The sequence below is a fragment of the Copadichromis virginalis genome, linkage group LG22, assembly GCF_057382275.1.
Source record: "Copadichromis virginalis isolate Kocher_CV1m ecotype Utaka linkage group LG22, C_Virginalis_male_GT1.1, whole genome shotgun sequence".
NCBI classification, from domain to species: Eukaryota; Metazoa; Chordata; class Actinopteri; order Cichliformes; family Cichlidae; genus Copadichromis; species Copadichromis virginalis.
In genome coordinates this window covers 32,630,058-32,651,553 of record NC_140638.1, presented here as the reverse complement: position 1 = coordinate 32,651,553, position 21,496 = coordinate 32,630,058, and the positions used below count along the sequence as shown (strand labels likewise).

The 21,496-nt window shown below is 41.0% G+C and overlaps 2 protein-coding genes across 4 annotated transcripts in view; one reads left to right on the top strand and one right to left on the bottom strand.

Annotated features, from left to right (window-relative positions):
* The window catches only part of adcy2b (adenylate cyclase 2b (brain)), a 74,255-nt gene extending 71,789 nt beyond the window's left edge, over nucleotides 1-2,466 (bottom strand). For both annotated transcript variants that reach the window (XM_085446556.1, XM_085446557.1), the window contains exon 1: nucleotides 1,716-2,466. In XM_085446556.1, the coding sequence (XP_085302682.1) occupies nucleotides 1,716-1,979 (264 nt within the window). In that variant the 5' untranslated portion in view covers nucleotides 1,980-2,466. The remainder of the gene's footprint in view (nucleotides 1-1,715) is intronic.
* A 9,616-nt stretch (nucleotides 2,467-12,082) lies between these two features.
* On the top strand, nucleotides 12,083-16,546 carry LOC146683694 (uncharacterized). 2 transcript variants are annotated; one of them, XM_085446577.1, is made up of 5 exons: nucleotides 12,083-12,442; nucleotides 13,927-13,995; nucleotides 14,108-14,156; nucleotides 15,155-15,247; nucleotides 15,519-16,546. In XM_085446577.1, the coding sequence occupies exons 1-5, from the start codon at nucleotides 12,303-12,305 to the stop codon at nucleotides 15,828-15,830; spliced, it is 663 nt and encodes a 220-aa protein (XP_085302703.1). In that variant the 5' UTR covers nucleotides 12,083-12,302; the 3' UTR covers nucleotides 15,831-16,546. The 2 variants fall into 2 exon arrangements, with proteins under 2 accessions (XP_085302703.1, XP_085302705.1); XM_085446579.1 differs by lacking the exon at nucleotides 12,083-12,442 and adding an exon at nucleotides 12,454-12,675.
* Nucleotides 16,547-21,496: the final 4,950 nt, after the last annotated feature.

Genomic DNA, 21,496 nt, shown 5'->3' with positions numbered 1-21,496 from the left:
ACAACTGGCAAGACACGAGTGAACAACTTAACCAAGTTGGGAATTGTAATCTCGAAGAAGACGGGAATGGCCTGCGAGGCTGCAGAACAAGAAAAACTTCACTTCTGCAGAAGAAACGCCTTGAAGCCAGACTGAAGTGAGCTAAATACAACCTGGAGAAAGATTATGCGACAGTGGAATACACTGGAAGCGCATAGTTTGGTCAGATGAGATGAAAATAGAACTATTTAGCCACAGAGATGCTGCTTATATTTGCGTAAAGAAGGTGTATAACCTAAAGAACTCCGTACCCTCAGTGAAACACGGTGGTGGAAGTATTTTGCTGTGCGGACGCTTCAATGCGTCTGGACCTGTGGAAGGAATCATGAAGGAAGAAAGATGTGTGAAGATTTTGAAAGAAAACGTGAAGAAGTCAGCAGCAAAACTGGGTCTGGAAGGGCACCTCGCTGGTTGAGCAGGTGACACACTTTGAGAGGGGTACTGAATGAGCCCGAGTGCGAGTCTGTCTCAAAACAGTTTCCTGATTTCCTCATGCTGTGTGATACTGACCTTATCTGTTATCGATCGAATACTAAGTAATTACAGTATTGTGTAATGCAGATACCATTACTAGGGGAAGAGCGGTTTGTCATGATTTATGAGACGAGTCATCATCATCATCAAGTATTGATCCAATATCAATATCAACATTGGTATTGATACTATCGATACTTGGATCTATCCGCCTACTCTGTACCGTCATGTCTAATAAAGGCAAAAAAAATCAAATCATCCATTAATCTTCTTCTGCTCATCCACTTCAGACTGACAGTGGGGCTGCTGTGAGCTCTCATGGGGCTAAAAGTGTGGCAAACCCCACACACTTCACCGGTCTGCTGCAAGGCTAACACACAGAAACAGCCATCCATAGTTACTTCTAACTTAGAATAGCCAGATAACCTAACAAGAATGTCTCTAGACCTTTGGAGGATGCTTGGGTACCTGGAGAGAGCCCTTTCCGCTCGGGAAGAACATACACTCCACACACAAAATTCCCGCTCAGCCGGTGGATTCAAACACAGGACCCACCCTACCATCGAAATAACACACTAATGCAAAAAAGAGAGAGAGAAACAAAAGGGAAATGCTGAAATAAAACTAACTCTGCTCTACGCAACTTTACTCAGACAGGGAGGACCCTCCGGTCTGTCCTGTCTCTTTTTCGTTGACCCTCTGCTGCTGCCGCTTGTTTCTCTGAACACAATAATATGAAATATTTATTCAGTATATTTTTACTAAATGACTCATATCGCCACCATGGCTGATTGAAACAGTCTTTCACTTGACATGAGAAACATTTTCCCACATGGCAGAAATAATAAGCGGCAAGTGTGCAAGAGTGGTATGGATCTTCTCATTTCATTATTAAAAAGAAGGCTAAAGGCTGAAATTACTCCGTTAATAAGCAATCTGTCCTTGTGGTGACTAAAAAACCCTCAAAAGCAGGAATTTGTGCTGATAACACAGAGCACGTGCTCGTGTGTCTATTGTTCAAACACAACAATGACAACATTTTTGCTCTGTAAGCGTTTATTTTTAGACTCAAACTAACCTCGGACTGCTGTGTGGATTATTCACCACACCTCTAAAATCCTGTCAAAACACTTCCCCCAGGACACACACATAGACAGCCTGTTAACACACACACTCACAGACACATGCACACACACTCTCACCAGTCCCGAAGCAAAGAACACCGCCAGCAGTGCGAGGCAGGTTCCCATGACGATCAGCAGCAGGAACACGATCAGCGGGTGCTGCTGGCTCATTCGGTAGTACGACTCGTACAGCCAGTCCTGGGGCTTCTCGCCCTCCGCGCACACGTCACCCTGGAACCCCGGGCACCCGTCCCCCAGGCTCTCGGGCCCCTCAGGCCCCTCGCCTCCATCGCTCTTCTCCAACAGGTAGCGTCCGCGGGTCCACAGAGCGTCCTGCCACATGGGTAGCCTCCTCTGGATGGATAGTGATGCCTCCTCGTTGCCAAAAAACACGTGCGCAAGGAAAAGGGTGCTTTCTTCCTCTCTTCCTCTCTCCCTCCTCCTCCTCACTCTCCAGCGTCCACCGCCTCCTCTTCTGCTTTATTTATTTATTTTAACGTTTGCTAAGCTGCAGAGTGACAGATCGACTGCCGAGTGAAGCAGAGCCAACTTTCCAGCTCCTGCAGCTTCCTCTGCATCCTCTGCCGCTCCTTCAGCCCCGAGGTGCCAAACTGAGTCAGGACAGTGAGAAACCGAGCGCTCTCCTCTATCCCTCCTCCTCCCGTCAGAGGCTCCGGAGAGGGAAGACTCGAGGGGAGGTAGGTTCTCACCTCTTGCCTCTCCTCCGGGCTTTGCTCTTTGTGTCTGGTCAGTCTGATGGGGAGCTGGCAGCAGTCTCTTCTCACTGCTTAGAGATGTAGTTGTGCCGAAGCAGCATGTTACTCTGCTGAGGTGCGGATGGGAACTGAGAGAGAGAGAGAGGGGGGTGTAACTGGGAGGGAGGGAGAGAGAGAGAGAGGGTGTTCCAACGCGTGTGATAGAGAGAGAGCTAAAAGTGTGTGTGCTGTACCTACCAGAGCAGTGTGAGAATAGTGATGTGTGAGATTAGATAATGTGGAGGGAAGTGGTATATGACTCAAGACTGTGTGTGTGTGTGTGTGTGTGTGTGTGTGTGTGTGTGTGTGTGTGTGTGTGTGTCTTTGTTTACAAGGTACAGAAAAGGAAAGAGACTTAAGACATTTACATAAGAGGAAAAAAAGAAGACACTGTGAAGTTGGCAGAAGAAGAAAAACAGTGTGTCAGCGTGTGTGTGTGTGTGTGTGTGTGTGTGTGTGTGTGTGTGTGTGTGAGAGAGAGACAGAGAAAGTGAGAAGGGTTGTAACAGCTGTGCAAAACCAAGGAGATGGAGTGTTGAGAGAACAAGCACAAAATACCATCCAGCAGCCAGTGACAGAGATAAAAAGGACAGGCAAGACAAACACTCGGAGGGGGGAAAGAATGGGGGAGGAACGGGAAGAAGAAACAAAGTCAGGAAGGAAAAACCTCATGAGACAGAGAGTGTGTGGGAGGAAGAGAGAGAGAGATCAGTGCTTCAAATGGGAGGGAGGGGTAGGAGGGCTGGTAATGAGTGAAAGTTTTGAGAGGGGCGAGTGTCAGTGGGAGTAAAAATGAGATGTGACGAGCCAAAATCCCAATCTCTTCTCCGAGCCTCATGCGAGGTGAGAAAAATGCAGTTTTTTTCAATGTGTCAAATCCACAGCTTCCAGAAACAGAAAGAGCATGTGTAAGCAGATTCTGATAATAACACAAGCCCAGCAGTGCACAGAACTCAGGGCTATTTTTAGAAATCATAAAAAAAGCAAAAGTAACAGAATGAAAAAAGAAACCCAAAAGCAACAAATAAATCATCCACTATAAACCCACCCAGTGGAAACCTGGTAACAACTTATTCAACCTGAAAAGGCTGCACAGTCCTGAACGCAGCTTGGCTAGACTGAGCTGATAGGCTGTCTATCAGTATATGCAAGGTAACTTTGATTTGAAAAACTCATGACTTAATTACTTGATTCCGCCCAGAACATAGAAAACATATAGACTGCATAAACCAATTAAATTTATAGTTTTCAGAAAAATACTGGCTCGTTTTGACCTAGACGGCAGCGGCACGTTGGATTCTAGTTGCTCAACAGTCCCCGGTCTTCTTTGGGGTATTTTTCATTTCATGATGGCTTAAATGAGAACATGAAAAAAGAATTAAAATTTTAATTCATGTGACCCGAGAACAGCTGTTGACTTTTCCTCAGTCCATTTTAAATGAGCTGTGGTCCAGAGAAGACAGTAGTGTTTCTGCGTTATACTCACATGTGGCTTTTTCTTTGCATGATGGAGCTTTAACCTGCATTTATTGTTGAACTGTGCTCACAGACGGTGATTTCTGGATTCTGAGCCTATGCAGGGATTTCCAAGACAGAGCCGTGCTTCTTTTCAATGCAGTGCAGTCTGAGGGCATAAAAATCATTGGCATGTAGCTTGTCCGTTGCGCACAGAGATTTCTCCAGATTCTCGGTTTGATTAAGTTATGTACCAATGGGATGGCTGTGCATCGGAAGGTAGAACGGGTCATCTACTAACTGGAAGGTTGTCAGCTCAATCCCCGCTGCTCCAGTCTGCATGGCGAAGAGTTGCCACTGATGCGTTTATCTGCATGTGTATGTTTGATAGCTCTTAGATGTAGAACAAAGTGCTTGCATGAGTGGATGGTTTAAGCTTGAGTAGAGGAGAAAAGCAGTATATTTAGGAACTTTGCCTCCAATGTAGGTGATGAGGTGTTCAAAGTCTTTGCAGTTTGACTCTCAGGAAAATTATTGTGAGATTCTTCCAAAATTTGATGCCATATTTTACAGATTCTCAAGCCCTTGCCCATCTTTACTTCTGAGAAACTCTCTAAGTTGCTCTTTTTATACCGAGTCATGCTACTGACTTGTTGCTAATTAGTTAATCTAATTAGCTGCAATCCTATTTCTTGTTTAGTACTGCTTACTTTTTCAGTGTTTTGTTCCCCCGTTCCAGCTTCTCTGAGACATATTGCTGGCATAAATAGAAAATGAGCCAAGTGTCTCAGTTTAAACATATATGTTTTTATATATTGCATTGTGAATAAAGTATGAGTTTATGAATTTTGTAAATCACTGCATTCAATTTACATTTGAACTTTTTTGGAACTGGATTTGTATCATTTGATATAAATTATTGGGTGGGGCGTGTTGGGTGCAGTGCCACACCATGCCTCCCCTCTGGACACGCTACCAGCTTCAATGCAATGTAAGGACAAACGTCCTGTGGTGCACTCAACAATTAATAAAGACTGAAATGAAATATAAACAGTTTTTAAATATGTTTATTAATGTGAACACAAAACTATCACTTTGTTCCAAATGCAACTCAGCTGTCCCACGTTCAAAACGTCTTTAATATACAGCACAGTTCACTTTAATCAGCAGTGCCCTACTTCTACTGATGCAGTGCTGCTGCCTGATCTGAAACCTACTTCACACACACACCTGTCCTCTATGGGAGGGGCTACAGGACATTCACCAGTGATTGGCAGATGCTGCCTGTATATTATGCCCACCACTGAAATGTGGACCACTGAAACAGTCCTCAGATGTTGGTGAAAAAGACAAATCATTACTCTTAAGCCATTAGTCCAATTTACAGTACATAGATAAATGTAGTCCCATTTACATAGATCAGCAACTCCCAGTGTGTGAGCTGAAGCCCCCTGGTGGGTCTCGAAGGCACTGCAAGTGTGTTACAAGAAAGTTCTATGTTTTCAGATCTATTTTTGATCCTGAATTTGTCTTATACTTCATCACTATAGCAGCAAAAAGCTGTTTGATAATCAAGCTACTGATGGAAAATCAGCCTCAACAAGAAAATTGTCTGGAGATCAAAAAAAGGAGGAAATGCTTCATCTCAAGCTTTACTGATAATCAGAGCTGTGATTAAAGACTTGGATGCGCTGCAGAAGATTTTGAGATTTCAAAACGAAGGGCACCGGAATGGGACCGAAGAGATATTTGTATTCTCAAGATGCATCTCCTTACAGTGTTTGTTGTCCTGTTTTGACTGATTGCACACTTGGTCAGAACATGTACGAAATGAATGATTAACAAACAGGTTCATGCTATTCAGATTACCCCAAAAATCAGTTTCACCCGGTGGAAGCACTTTGAAAATCCTGAAATGCAGCTATGTGACTATGAGAAGTGTTGCTCTCTCTAAATCTGATTAACAAAGTCTTTGAAATCTGGAACAGAAATAAACAAGCAGACGAATGATTCTAAAGACTCTTTGTAGCTTCTTGGTCCGGGAGTCTGCAGAGCCTGTAGCATCGATAGCACCGTCTCAAACAAAGCAGAGGATGATGCAGGACGTCTTCAGTGCTGCAGGAAAAAAAGGAAAGAAAAGGAAAGAAATATTTCTATAGCAATTTTCAGCAGGGGGTATGGAGCGAGGAAATCAATCACTCTGGAGAAAGCAACATGGGGGAAATCTATAGAAAATTGCTATCCAGTTTGGCATTGATGGTAATGACAGTGACAATGATACCCGTGCTAACATGTCCTTCTGCACATAAGCCGCAAATATCCAGCTTGTTCACACAGATAAGTCAGGCAAAGCTGACAGAGCTCTGAAGAAGAGACTGCAGTTGTCTGACTGTCAAATAGCCAGTACCACATACAATGGATCGCATTCTAGTATCAGAGATAAACTGATTCTTTTAGTGCATGCAGGGCTGTGAGGTATTTTTGATTAACCATGATTAAAATGCTGCGTTGTTTATTATTATGATTCCCACAATCAGTGTAACGAGATTCTGGCCTCCCACACTGGCTTCCAATTGAATTTAGGCTCTATTTTAAAAATCCTTTTACTGGTTTTTAAATCCTTAAATGGTCTGGTGCCTGAATATTTGTCCGATCTGCTGAAACCCTATGTCCCCCCTTGTTCACTCGGGTCATCTGAGCAGCTGCTGCTCTCAGACCCTAAATCTGAAACTTAGAGAAGACCGAACATTCTCTTTTGTGGCCCCGAAGCTTTGGAATGATCTTCCTCTTCACAGTAGGCAACCTACTTCAGTGGTGGTCTTTAAATCCAGGTTAAAAACTCATTTTTATTGGCTGGCCTTGTACTCAGTGGGTAACTGACACTGTTATTCATTTATGGTATTTGTTATTCTTATTGTACTTTTGATATTTCTGCTGTACAACACTTTGGTCGGCCATGTGTTGTTTTAAAAGTGCTATATAAATAAATGATGGTATGGTAAACAAACCCCTAAACCTTGTGGAAAACTTCCCAGAGGAGTTAAGCTGTTATAGCTGCAAAGGTGGGCTGACATCACCTTAAACCAGGCTTGGCCAACTCCAGGCCTCGTGTCCTACAGGTTTTAGATATCACCCTGTTTCAACACACCTGAATCAAAAAAATAAGTTCATTACCAGGCCTCTGGAGAACTTCAAGACATGTCGAGGAGGTAATTTAGCCATTTGAATCAGCTGTGATGGATCAAGGACACATCTAAAACCTGCAGGTGAGCGGCCCTCGAGGCCTGGATTTGGACACCACTGCTTTAACCCTCTGGATTAAGAATAATGAATGAATACTTTTGACAATATCGGCATTTGAAGATGGCTGGATTAGCAAATTCAGTCAAAGCATGAAGATTCAACTCAAGAACACTTATAGCATCAGTACAAGATAAAGGAGACAAGTCCAACTCCAAAATGTGCAGCCACTGAAGCTTTAACATCGTGCACCCCAGTTCAACTTCAACCCCAGGTCTGAGAAATGACAGAATTGGGCAAATTGACTTTATTAAGGTCAGATGCTCCGGCGAATGACCGGATGAAGCGGATCAGGCTCTCTGTGTCAGTAACCTCCCGAATGTAAAACAGGGCGCTACTGCGGCTGCAGAAGATCGGGCCTTCTTCTGCAGCGGTACAAACCCAAATATTTATTTTAGTAACAGGAGTCTCCAGCACTCAAGCACTGCAATAACCCAGATTTCCCCTGACAAGCCAATATCTCTATGACATGAAGTGTGATGCATTTGCAGCCGTTCAGAGTTGCTCATCCTGCCTCCTCTGACTGAGTTTCTGTCCTGAAGTCCTTTTTGACTCTGGAGAAATTGGTGTGAATCTGTGTTTCATTGTCACATGAACTCTCCCGTCTGGTGGAAACAGAAGGATTTGGAAAACGTGTGAAGAAGTCGTTCTCTGCTCTGCGACATATCTGTTTTATCCCCGTCTGTGTGTGTGTGTGTGTGTGTGTGTGTGTGTGTGTGTGTGTGTGTGTGTGTGTGTTGTGCGTGCACATGCCATATTGCAACATATGATAGACTTCCTGTTCAGCTCCCTTATACTAAGCTGTGCAATGTAATCTAATTAGGTCTTCCTTGCTTCCTTGGCACAACAAAGACAAGATTAATGAGCTGAGCTGAGCTTCACGCACGCTGATGCGCACGCAACCCCCATGACAGTTTGGGAGAGCGTGTGCAGTTGTGCAAGTGAGAGACAGCTTGCACTGTGTGTTATTTTCTTTTATCAAACTTGAACTTTGTGTTTTTTGCTTTTTTCTTTTCCATGTGCGCCCTTAAGCAAGTTACTCAAATAAGGGATTCGCATTTATTTTCCCGGCCACGGAGAAACTAAACTGTGAAGTGTGAGAGGAAGAGGAGAAATGTAAGGAAACAACAGCACACATGAAGTCAAGCACACGTGCACACGCACACACAGCAGTTATGAGTGTAAGCCACGTCACAGACGTTACTATGATCCTTGATTTTCCTGTGTCATAAAACTGCCTCACAATCATGATCCACATGTGTTTGTTGTGCTATAAATGGAGTCTTCTATATAAGGTTTTATTCCCCATCACATTAACAACAGGTGTGGCTGTGCTCACCACCTGCTACCCACTCCACACAAACATAGACATGCACACATACACGCACTCATCAAGCGCCAAAGGCATTGACAGAATGAGAGCACACTGAGGAAGAGTGGCCTTAACACACTAATTCTGCATCAACACCCTCCCACATACAGACAAAGGCACAGCGGCAGGACAGAAGACGAGGCAACACAAGCAGATGGAGAAAGGACGAAAGGGCTCGGCTGCCTTCATGTGCTGTGGGAGATATTGCCACTATGAGATGAGCGTGTACGTCTAGTAGTCTCACCGAGAGGCTCGCGTTAAAGTCCGAAGGCCTTGTTTAACGCAGCTGGCGGGGATGGTGAAAAAAGAGATAGCATTAAAGATGATCTTTTTTAAGTTGCATGGGAACAGGGTCATAACACAACACCTGACAAACCATTGACTTGTGAAGTTTCTTTGGGAACTTTGGACCATGTTGGCATGTGTGAGGACCAGACCATCGCTTAGATTAGATTAGATAAAACTCCGGGAAATTCAGTTTCCAATAGCACAGCACCGATAGAAGTTACAGAATGTGAGCAGAAATATACCATATATCCACATATATAAATACAGAGTATACAAAAGGGACAAATAGAATAAATAGGAATAAGAATACAAGTGAATTGCACATTTCAAGTACTGAAGTCTATTGCACTGTTGGATATTAACAAAAATTATTGCACAGTGAAAAGGCACTGCAGCTTAGTTGTCCCCCTCCCTCTCCCCTCAGGAGAGGAGTTAAACAGTTTGATGGCGTGTGGGACAAAGGAGTTTTTAAGTCTGTTGATTCTTGACTTTGGGAGAAACAACCTGTCACTGAACAGACTCCTCTGGTTGATTATGGCCGTGTGCAGAGGATGCCCAGCATTGTACTTTACTCCTAGGTGACTTATTCTCACCAACCCTAACCAAACACCTCAAGACTTTTATCTTGATAGCCACAATTTTTTTAAACTTAATTGGAAAGACTGAATTATGAATAAATCAGTGGCTCAATTTTCTAAAACATGATGCTAAATCACCTGTATTTGTCAGTAGATTGAAAATTGCAATCCACTGAGCTCTGTTTTTTTACCCCTTCCAATTCAAGTGCATAATCCTAGCTATGATGGCTGACGTAGGATCAGCACATCTTAGTCATCCAAGAGAGATCAAAAAAATTAAATGTAGCATGTGCCCATGATAGTTGTAGACAGCCAGCGTGTTTCTACTACTGTTTGGACTGGGTCTGAAGTTTCTCCCTGTCTGCGGAAGGCTGTCAGTCCACTTCTTACCTCAGATGTCAGTGCCAGGTGACAAGCATCCAACTGTGTTTACTCTGGAAAGGATTCAATAATTTATAGAATCTCACATCTGACTGGTGACAGCGATACTGCGGTGAGTTGTTGAGGATAAGCTGAACTGTCAGTAAGCACTGTTAGCCTCTGTTAGCTGCTGTTCGTCTCTGTGAGGTGCAGTTCTCCACTGTTAGCTGCTGTTTGTCTCTGTTAGCTACAGTTAGCTGCTGTTAGCCTCTGTTAGCTACTATTAGCCTCTGTTAGCTGCTGTTTGCTAGCATTGGTGAAACTTTCTTTGAAGTGGATCTGATGTTGTAGGACTTAGATACTTTGTGATAAACTCTCACATGATGTTTCTCACAACTGTTTATCAAAGAGAATGTGAATTTTTAGGACATTTGAGCCTAACATTAGCTGGCATGACCTTATCTTATAACCAGCTGTTGCTGTTGTTTAGCCAGCTCATTGTCAGCTGTTCAGATAAGGTAGGTTTGCATGTTTAATATTTGTTTATTTAATCAACCTTTAAGAACAATTTGACCCCATTCCAAAAAAAAGGTGTTACATGTTACATCCATAGCAGATTCCTCTTATCCTACCTGCCATGTACATATAACAAAAATGTGACAAGATGCTAAGACATCGTGACTGGTACATACAACCCATTTATTCTTTTTACTGTACAGGTTTTATATGTTTGTTCCCATGTTTAATGTGAAACACCCTGATCTTTGGTATCTTGTATTTATTTAAATAAATAAACAGTAATAAAAATATTTTTTTAAAGAGAAACTGCTGTGGTTAACTCCTGCTCAACATAAATTTTATTGGTTGAACAAAAACCTTCCCAAATCATTCCAAACCTGAATGTGCCAGCAACACTCAAGTTTATATCTGTGGATGCCACCATACTTGATATGCCCTGTTTGTGGTCCAAACAACTGAATAACTGAACATAATGAAAAGGCCAGTGAACACACAAGGCAGGAGAATAAACCATAAACCAAACACCACCAGTCTACCACAGGCCAAAACATTTAAGAAAAGTAACAAAGTATGAAAGAAAAAAAAATTTATATATATATATATATATATATATATATATTATGAACTTCAGATTTGGAAAATAATTCTTTCATCACAAACCCCCTCATTCTATTACTCATATGTCAGATGTCACTGTTAAATATCAATTTATGCTGCTTTTTGAAAGCAGCCCTTTGTTCCTGATCAGTTTCGCACTCCCGTGGTTCGTCGTTCCGTTCCCCCCTGTGGCGCTGTCTGTGTTTACGCTGTGCGGCTGTGATAGAGCACACACCACTCCTCAGCCAACAAGTGATTCTCCTCTGTGCAGCATTAATGATAGGGTAGATTTATTTTGGGGGGGGGGGGGGGGGGGGTTCTTGGAGATCCAAAACCAATGCGGGCTCAACATGTGACCATACATCTCTGGGTAATTTTGTATCCAGTGTCTCATGCCTTATTGTGCAGTTTTAATTGGTGGTCTGGAGACACATCCTCGGTCTTCTTTTTTAGCTTATCTTTCGCAATCAAATGAAAAATTAGGATGCGTGAAGACAGTGTGCCTGCCGAGAGAAATCTGAAGCACGTCTAAAAACTGAGAGCAGTGTGACCTCAGGAAGAACAAAGAGGATATGTGTGTAACAGCTGTAAACTAGAGGTGGACAGATCAATCCAAATATCGATAATAATGATAGCCATGTTGGTATTAGTATTGGATCAATACTTTTTTCTGTCTATATAAGTTCAGTATGTAGCCCTAAATAAGTTGCCATAAATTAATTATTTTATTGGAGAACAGCACTACTGTAAGCAGAGCAGCAGAACAGCAAAAGCACACATCCATTCATAGATGTGACTTGTTCTTGCATGGAGTCACACATGGGAAATCAACAGTGATAGAGGTCAATCCTGTCATGTGGACTGAAGCACATATTCATAAAGGGCTCAAAACAGAATTGGCTCGTGTATCTCCTGTAAAGCATCTGAAAGTATCAAAGGCAAAAAAACAATCTAGGCCATGGATGTTGAATTATTGATAAAACTGGATGTCATCCCAGATGGAGCTCAGCACAAACAATGATGTTGCGCTAGAAATAAACCAAGTTTCCCACCTTGATGAAAAGAAAAAGTGGGCTTCATCACCTAACTGGGTCTAGCTCAACCCAGCGGTGATTAAAACACACTGAGATGACCTAGATAAGCAGCAATCAAGTCAGGAAGGTGGCGGGGAAGAAGAGTGATGGGGAGTGAGGGAGGGAGAATAGACGACCGTGGGCTTCATTAAGTACACACGTATGCAATTTTCTCAATTAAAGTCTTTCCTCAATCAAACACGGTACACTCAAAAAAATCAACTAGGGCATGTGTTTGATTAACAAAGTAGTAATATGTTTACATCACATGAAGAAATCATTTTTATGCTCATTAAATGATTCATTCTTTTTTGTTGAATATAAATCAAAGAAAACTTTGATGAGTTAAATTCGTTCATGGCAATCCAATGAGAATGAGGTCCATCAAACCAACGGCTCTGATAGCGTCATGTATTGCGCATGCTCCACGCCCACCGGATGCGGAAAGGTCCGTTGAGAAGTTAACGAGCGCACGTGGAGTTACTTCTTTGGCATACCTGATAGTGAGGTAAGTAATATTTCTTGATATATTTATTTAGGTTAGTGGAGTGAGAGATAAATACTATTAGTTAAAAAATTTTACCTGTGTAGTGTGGAGATTTAGAGGAGTTTTATATATAGCAGGGAGGTTGTAGACCCAAACATTTTTCAAATGTAAGTCGGTGAATTTAATGTTTTTTTAAAAACTTAACCGGAGTCGCTAATTGTTGCAACAGAGCAAAAACTGATGAGGTTATTTTGGTAAGTTCGTTTTTTGTTTTTGTTTCTGTCGACTTTGAATGAGGTGTGTTTCATGGTTATCTGCGTTGGTAGGACTGTTTTTCTTCTCTGGAGTTAGCTAACTTTGAAGAGCGGGAAAGCCGCGTAGAGCCGTTACGTCTTCGCATATCGCTCCGTGAATGACAGGTTACTTTCTGCTTAACCGGAGTTGGTGATTGTTGGTAGTAGTGGTAAGACTGACCGACATGGTTTTGGTGATTTTATGAGTGTTTTATGATGCTCTATCTAAAATTCCTGTTTTTGTCAGTGGAGTTTAGTCGCGGGCAACCGCATTAACTGGATTGATGAAAGGTTTAATTCAACTAAACCAGCGTTTAGGGGAGTTAATAACAAGGAGTAAGATAAAATCTGTCACAATAATTGCATGTGCATTTTCTTTTTTTGTAATATATTCACTTAGTTTTCGAATTCAGAATGATTTAGGTGGATAATTGTTCGGGTTATAGTTTCTCTGGTGCTCTGCATTAGGCTGACTAACGGTGCGTTCACACCGAACGCGATAGACGCCCCTAGCTGATCGCGTGCACATTTGCACCTCGAAGCGCGTCCAGCATGAACTGGTCGAGCTTTATATGCAATTTTCACGCGTATGAAGAAGAGATCTGGGAGGAAGTAGTGCCAGACGGTATGTTATTAAAATGGCAGCTGTCAATCTAGCGTTTGAAGAAAGAGTCTCCCTTCTCTATTTGCTGTGGAGAGCAGAGCAGTGCCTAAAGGACGTCCTCACGGTACCTGGGTCCATCAGGTCTTCCACAAGCATGAGCAGTTTGGTGAGTTTCACCACTTGCTCCAGAAGCTCCGTCTGGATGACGGCCGCTTTCAGCTGTACCACCTTCTGTCCCTTGCCGAGTTTGAGAAGCTGCTGTCCCGCAGATTTTACCAGCTGGAGCGGTAGACGTGATAAGCGCGAATGCACAAAATGCACCACACAAACTGCAGTGCGTATTTTACTTCGCGCTTCAAAGGCGTCAGTCGTGTGAAGTAGGCAGAAAAGCGTTTTCTCAATGCAAATCTGCTTCCGAAGTTTAGCTGGACCTCCAGTCGCGCTTCATCGTGCTCCTCCATTGACTTTACATGTAAACCTGAAGCTCTGGTCGCGTCTATCGCGTTCGGTGTGTACGCACCGTAACAGTCTTCACATTTCACAGTATGTAGATATTAACACAAATTTGTCAGAGTAATAACTTTGTTTTAATTAATTTCTCTCCCCAGAAATACATCACAAAATAAAGCCACATTCCCATGCTCTGAGATTCTTATGCACCTCCTCAACAATACATGGTAAGTTCATGTTTGCCTTATTATTATTATTATTATGTTATTTATTTTTTTTGGATGATGCAGAAGTTTAATCTCCTTGACGTTTTCTAATGCATATTTCATTTTTTATCAGTGACGTGTATGTGGCAGTGCAAGCATTGTGTTACCAGAGAGAGCAGCAGGTACAAATTACTTCAACATTATAAACTACATCATCATTACGGAATAGGTCAACATTATCTGTGCATATATGTTAATTGTCCGTGCACATTAAGACTTGGAGTGGACTGAACACTCATGTCTATAAAGCTCATTCATCTCAGTTTACACAGACAGCTTCAAGTTCAGTAACTTTTAAATGTGAGTTATGTGACTGCAGTGACGTCTTCTCTGAGAGAGATTTTTTTGTCCATATTGGAACACATCTGCGAAGTAACGAGACAGTTAGTTGTGTGTTTCTTGGTTGCCCTTTCAAGACAAATATTTACAATACATTTTATACACACAAGAGGAAGCATCATCCACACACACTTAAAGATTTTAAAGACAGGGTAGTTACACGTGTGGACCCAGTTCAAGTGATAGAGTCCTCTGATAACGTAAGGGCTAGCTGTTCTGAAGATGTATCCTATGGTGAATTTGAAAGTGAGTCAGTGACAGAATGTGATAATAGTGCTGTTGAAAATCAGCCCGAACTAATTGAACGGAAATTAGCAGTAATATTGTTGAAATTGGAACACATATTTCATGTTCCAGCAAAAGGATTAGATGAGTTCTTAGAGGAGTTAGTTTTTCTGTTGAGTTCAGCTAGTGTACCTCTGACAAAACGTACAATTAGAGAAATTTTTAAGAGCCTTAACCTCCATATTAGTCAGGCTGTTATTGAAGAGCTTGCAAATTCTGTATGTGTTTCTAACCCTGTGGCTAAAATATTGGGAAAGTGTGGCCCTCTTGCCACTCCTTATAAAAGAAAACTATACTACATACAAAATTTTAGGGTTGTAGAGCCTGTTGAGTATTTTTTATCGATAGACCAAAGGAAGTCATTTCAGTACAAACGCTATATAAGAACCAGTCTATTTACCATGTGGCCTTTTGGACTCTTCCAAACGAAGTATTCCTTTTTCAAACTGCTGCCTAAAAGCTAAATATTGTCATTATGGATTCCCTTTTTTCTTAGGATGACACAATACATACAAGACGAGCATGCATCCTGAAGTCCTTGTGTGTCTACCTGAATGAAGACCATGAGAAACTTGTGAAGGAATATACGGTCAGTTACATTCACAAGTTGTTCTGTGTTATGTAATTTGCTCCAGGAGTTATGGGTAATTTCAATATATGAAATGGTAAAATGTGACACCACGTGTGAATAAAAGATATTGCAATTGGTCCTTGTTTTGTTTCATGTCAAATTTCTGAGGTGTGAAACCAGAGACATAGAATTTAGTAAATATATCAGCATATTCACGCTGATTGCTCAATTCCTTTATTTTTTTCATATCTAGACTCAAACAAATGTATTATTGTATTTTACGTCACAGAACACTGAGGCCAACACTGAAGCCATGGAACAAACTGTGATGGGAGTGTATGTCATACATCAGGAGGGTGCGGAGCCTGGAGATGACCCAGGGAACATCGGTGTCCTGATTGAAGGCGTGGAGGTTCTCACTGGTTTGAGGAGCATTGCAATTGCTTGTGCTCTGTTATTTGGACTGATATACTGTCTGAACCTAAGCTACCCACCGGAGCTCAAATGCACTTTTGAAGTCTTGCAAAAGATTATCATGAAGCTGGATGGACAGAGGTTGTCATCCAAGGCACAGTTTCTAAAAAACAAGCTAATGGGGTGAATGAGCTTGAAACAGACTCAGGCAAGCCAGATATTTTTTTTTCAAGGTTTTTGCAATGCAAATATGTGTTTACTGTTTTAAAGTTTAAAATTGTAAGTTATAAAATGTTCATATAAACTATGTGGTTTGCTCTGCGGCTATTATACAAAGATTGTTTGTTCATAACTTAAAGTCTTATACAGTTTAAGTGTAAACACTGATTTTTGCCAGATGGCAATTGTTACAAAGGCAAATGCACACTGGTTTTCACAAATTGTTTGAGTGGAGCAGTTATACTCAAAATTGAATGTTTTCTCCACACGTTAAATAGCATAAAGTCACTATTAATGGATACAGCCTGATTAAATGGAGAACTAATGTATGCAAGCAACATAGTAATGTTGTAATATTATAGTAATGTTGAATGTTATGTCTGAGCTTTAAATTGTGTTAAAATTCATATTGTTGTTTGCAATGCATATTTTACTACATTTTACGAAAGTTGCTTTGGGGATAATATTTTTTGTCTGCAAACTATTCAACAGACTTATTTCATTTTTATTATTAGGGTTAGGGTTATTTTATTGTATTTTTTCTTTCAGTCAGCATGTCTTGATCTGGAAGTTCTGTGGTCTTAGTATGAGATGGTTAAAGGGGAGAAAGCTAGGCTGAACTGGGATCCTGCCAACTGTTTTAAGAATGTTCAAGCAAAATAAAAGAGATGGTTTTGCAAGTTATCATTTATGTATGTTTCATTAATTTAATTAAAAGTAATGTTTACATAAGCAATACAAACACTAACTGAAACATGATTGGTGTAAGTACTACAGACATAAATTACATTTGTTCATTCAACAAGATTAACATTGGTGTAACAAACAAATATTTTACTAGTTCATGTAACAAGACTGACTTTTGATGTGCCAAAGTGTTTAAACAATATAACATGAATTTAAATTAATTAGACTAACTTGGTACAAACATGTTAACTGAATAAAAATCAAATTAACTGAATGTTAATGTTTAAATTATGTTACACTTACAAACATATTTAGTGTTGAAACAACACAATCAAGATGGATTGATATAACATGATTTGTTTAGATGGAATATAGGTGGCAAGATGAAATTAAGTTCATCCAATGAATTATTTTTTTGAGTGTAATTTAAAGCACCCTGTACAGTCTGTTTTGCATTTGATCCCCTCGACAAAAATGGCTTTTTTTTCTGAGAGGCGCACAGCATTTCTGGGAATTGGCAAAATACTGAACTAATCAGGCTTTTAATTGCATTTGATTGCTATTGTTCTGGGGTTTCTTACGAGGCTTGTTAAAATGCAGTTTGGCTCAGTTTCCCACTGTAGAGAATGTAGAGAAGTGGAGTAATTTTGGAGTTTAAAGGCTCCCAGGAGTCTTTAAATACAGAAGCTTCACAGCATCATTAAATGCTATAGGCGGGGATCTCTCTGTAGGAAACAGTTAACAGTGAATACAATGTGTGTAAGCTTCACTCTTATGTTTGAAAACCATCACAATGCAAAACAGCACAACGTTAATCAGAAAGCCTCCAATAAACAAAAAAAAATAAACATATTCAACTGCATATGTGATATAATTTAACAGGTTATCAAGCTGTGTACAATTTGCACTAATTACGTTTCAATTTTCCTTCCCAGCCAGGGATTTAGGAGCCAGTATTAAAATAAAATATTACATACACACATAAAATATCTTCAACTTCTTTTAAAAATCAGGTTCCTGAATAAGACTGGACCCTATTCTAGGGCGAGAGGTGTCCTACACCCTGCATAGGTCACCAGTTCATCAACAGATAACCACAGAAAGAACAGATAAACCACTCATATACTACCAGTTTTAGACCACTCAGTCCCTCAGTCTGTGGACACTTCCCACAGTGTCCCACAGAGCCACTGCAGGGGGGGAAATCATGGAGTGAAACTTAGCTGAGGAGGTAAGATAAACAAGAGCTTGCTGATATTCCATTAAAATCCAACTGAGGTCACTTTTGTTATGTTCATGATATGAATAGTGGGGACAAAGTCTGACCTAGATTCATGTGAATGGACTGATTTTTGAAATTTAAATGGGCATGTCACCAGTGTACATAGGCTGTATACAAAAGACAGACCCCCACGTCATTCCCCAATCATGTTTTGAAACCTTGAGCTGAGCATTTTGGCCGCCCAAAATGATCTGAGTAATCTGAAAAAGGTTAAAAAAAAAAAAAAAACTAGGCTTAGCTCTGACTCAGAAAATAGCCAACCGTATTATTATACAGTCTGAACTTATCATTCATAAAGCATACCCCATTTTACTATCACCTTTGACTCTAATGGGGACTGTGATTTACAAAATGATTGAGCAAAACTTGAGAATGGCAAGTAAGACCATGAACCCGCCAGAAAAGTGTACACTGAGGCCACAGATCAAGTTAGCAGCAGGATAACACTCAGCAGGCTAGCTTCTGCACTTTCTGCACTTTTCAGACCCAGAAGCAACATCCATCTTTTTACAGATGGATGTTTTATGCCAGCCAAATTGTCCTACAAAGATACTTGACTCATAACCAGCTAATGGCTCCATCATGTACACAAGCTAGCAGCAAACTGTGCTTGGAGCTAGCATTGCTCACCCTCTGCTAGCAGTGCTAGGTCATAGTGCAGTCAGGTTGAAAAGCAGCCATATTACGCTGCTTCTAACAAAGCTGCAAAGAGAAGTGCAAAAATTGGGGCCTTCAAATTAACACGATAACTGTAAAGATGCTGTAATGCTCCTTATGAGGAAAACTTCACCGTCATTTGATCCAGTGTAATAAATACTGATAATAGCAGTCTTGAGTTCTTATAGGTTAAGATGTGGGCTACATGTAGACATGCTTTGTTTTGAGCAATATTCTAAAAGATTTAGTCTACAGGATAATTTTTTTTTTAAACTTATGGTATTTTTTCCTACAAATAAACACCTTTTTACAGCCAGGAAAGAAACTTTATCGTGAATTTATGCTCCAGCCTCTCTCTCTCTATCCTGCTATTTCTGTCCAAAAAGAAAAAAAAAAAAAAATCAGGCTAAGTGTGGAAGCAGCTAATCACTGACTTGTGAAAGACTTGTTCATTCAGCTATGCAAGAAGCTTTTCCAGTCAAAGTGTTTTAATTCAGCTCTGGCTGAGGACAGACCCTTGGCTTCTGGCTGGCTGGCAATGAATATACCACATCCAGCAACCCGAGTTATTTCTTAATGTTTTCTGTTTATTTCCTGTGAGAATGCAGCCTTTTCTAGGCTGCATAGACATATTCTTTGTCGTTTTAAGGGCGCTCTGTCCTAACCTCCTCTCCACTTCTTTTGTCTGTTCAGCCTTGTCTGTGCTGTTCATGGCTTTTGAACACTAAATCCAGTGTCTCACCTCCTCTCTTTACAATTGAAATGCTCCTACATTTTGACCTCTTTCACCTTCTTCAACCAGAGCTCAAAAGTCAATTATTTTCAAGCGTCCTCTTATGTTCAGCTTTATTACTACATCGAGGTCATATGGGGGAGGTTAAGGAAAATGTCATAAACATTCCTCGGCAGGCATTTCAGATTTGCCTGGGCTGATTTTCTGTTTCTGGAAGCACTGCTGTGGATACAGACAGGGCACCTAATCCAGAGCAAAAACACACTTTTCTATTGAAGGCCCTGTGAAGCTGACAAAAGCTGATAATACGGCATCAACACTCCTTCATTTGGTTTGGGGCTTAAGCATGTTGAAGACTCCTGGGAGCTGAGGCACAAAGCAGCCATGCCTCGGAGACCTTCGCTTAATCCAGTTCTGAAAAACAACAGTAAGTGTGCTCCACCCAGTGTTGATGAAAGGAACTGCAAGTGAAGAGATACACGGCAAGGTGCACTAATCTGTTTTTATATCAACAAAGGGTCACATGTAAGGTCAACTGACCCAGTCTCATCAGTGTTGTATGAGCACCAGAGGCTTTTAAACACGTTACACTCTACTTCTTCAGCCCAAGCAGCAGCTAGCTGACATTTCTCCCTCAGAACCACAAATTTACAGCTGTGGTTAGAAGTTTAAACCCACTCATCATGGGCATGAATGCCACGGTAATTTGGTATTTTAATGCTTTGGTTGAAATGTGGAACGATTGCTCAGCATAGATCTTTTATAACTTTAAAAAGACAAGAACTAGGTGCACAAGTTTGAATTTATTTTGATTTTCTTTAATCCACACAAAGTGAAATTTATACATACAAATTTATAAATACATACACTCACGTAAATCTTTTAATAAGGTTCTACAATGACTGAACTTGAAAAGGCCAGAACTATTAACTTCTTACTACAAATGGTAAATTCTCTTTGCCTCTGTGAAGAGGATCTGACGGCTCTAACTGGATTAATACTGAGAACAGTAGCTTAGGGAGGAACTAAGGAGGAGAATTAGAGATTTAAACAAGTTTAGAGGGTCTGTTTCAGACATTTTTAAACAACTACAGAGTAAGATTATCAGATCAAATAACTGTATGCAAGCAAAAGTTCTATCTGGCCTCAGAATCCATAGAGGACTAAGGTGAGGCGTTCGAATCTAAGAACACTATCAGCTGTCAAGCATGGTGGTGGCAGTACCATGCTCTGGGTCTGTTTTGCTGCGAGTGGTACAGGTACATCAAACAAAGGGGATGAAATAATGGAGGCCGACTACCTCCAAATTGGACACACTCTGCTTCTGCTAGCTTTTACTGTTCTTTCAGGTTTGGGGGATCAAGAACCAGAAGGCTTCAGAGGGGCTTTTAATTCATTCAGGGGTCCTAGTGGAACCCTTTCGAGGGTGGAGGTGTTACGCCCCTCTGCAGCGGCAGTGCAAGAGTGTCCAGCTGTTGCTAACTGACCACACCTAGTCAGGTGTGGGTAAAGGCACACCTGAGACAGGCTTTCAGGGAGGCTCACTAGTCTTTGCCTTGGTGTACCAGGTATTTCAGCCCACTTGCTATGTAATTTAAGATAAAACATCTTGGCGTTGACATTCTGGTGTTCGTCTCCATATTTATGTTGTGGCTTTTGAGCCGGGACCTCGTGTGGATTAGAGAAAATCAAAATAAAGTCAAATTTGTGGACCCAAGTCTTCATTTTTAAAATGAGCAAAGATGTATGCTGTACAATTGTTCCACTCTGGAAAAAGAACTGATCACAGAAATTGTTAAAAGCTCTAAATTACTTTCACTCCGATGCCCATGTGGGGTGTATATCAACTTTTGGCCTCAACTGTACATTCTGGGTTAGAGAAATTAATCCAGAAATACGTTAAATCTGCATTCTACCTAAAGGGTGCCAGATGGAGATCTATGGTTGCTAAAAAAACCTCCAGTCCTGTACAAGTTTATGGGAAATTGGCTTTCCAACTTTATCTCTGTAAACATTATTCTGCTGAGCTTCGGGGCGCAGTCATTCGTTTGAAGGAATATTGAATGAAAATAAAGTCTGTTTAGTAAATGTAGGTCATACCATGTTTCATATTCTGTGCTATGAAATCATTCGCTTATTGGCTAATAAGTCATTGTCAATCACAAGTCACAAACCAAAGACTGTACGGTTGCCACGGTGCTACAAATGGGTTACTTTGTAGATAGCTCTTACCACCTTGTGAAACATGGAGTAATCTCTTTACACCATCACCTTA

Excerpts from the sequence above, each read along its gene's own strand:
- LOC146683694 (XM_085446577.1), top strand. The coding sequence starts at position 12,303 with ATGAGAATGAGGTCCATCAAACCAACGGCTCTGATAGCGTCATGTATT. Across the intron at positions 12,443-13,926 it reads TTGGCATACCTGATAGTGAG|AAATACATCACAAAATAAAG; the intron begins GTAAGTAATATT and ends TTCTCTCCCCAG. Across the intron at positions 15,248-15,518 it reads AACTTGTGAAGGAATATACG|AACACTGAGGCCAACACTGA; the intron begins GTCAGTTACATT and ends TTTACGTCACAG.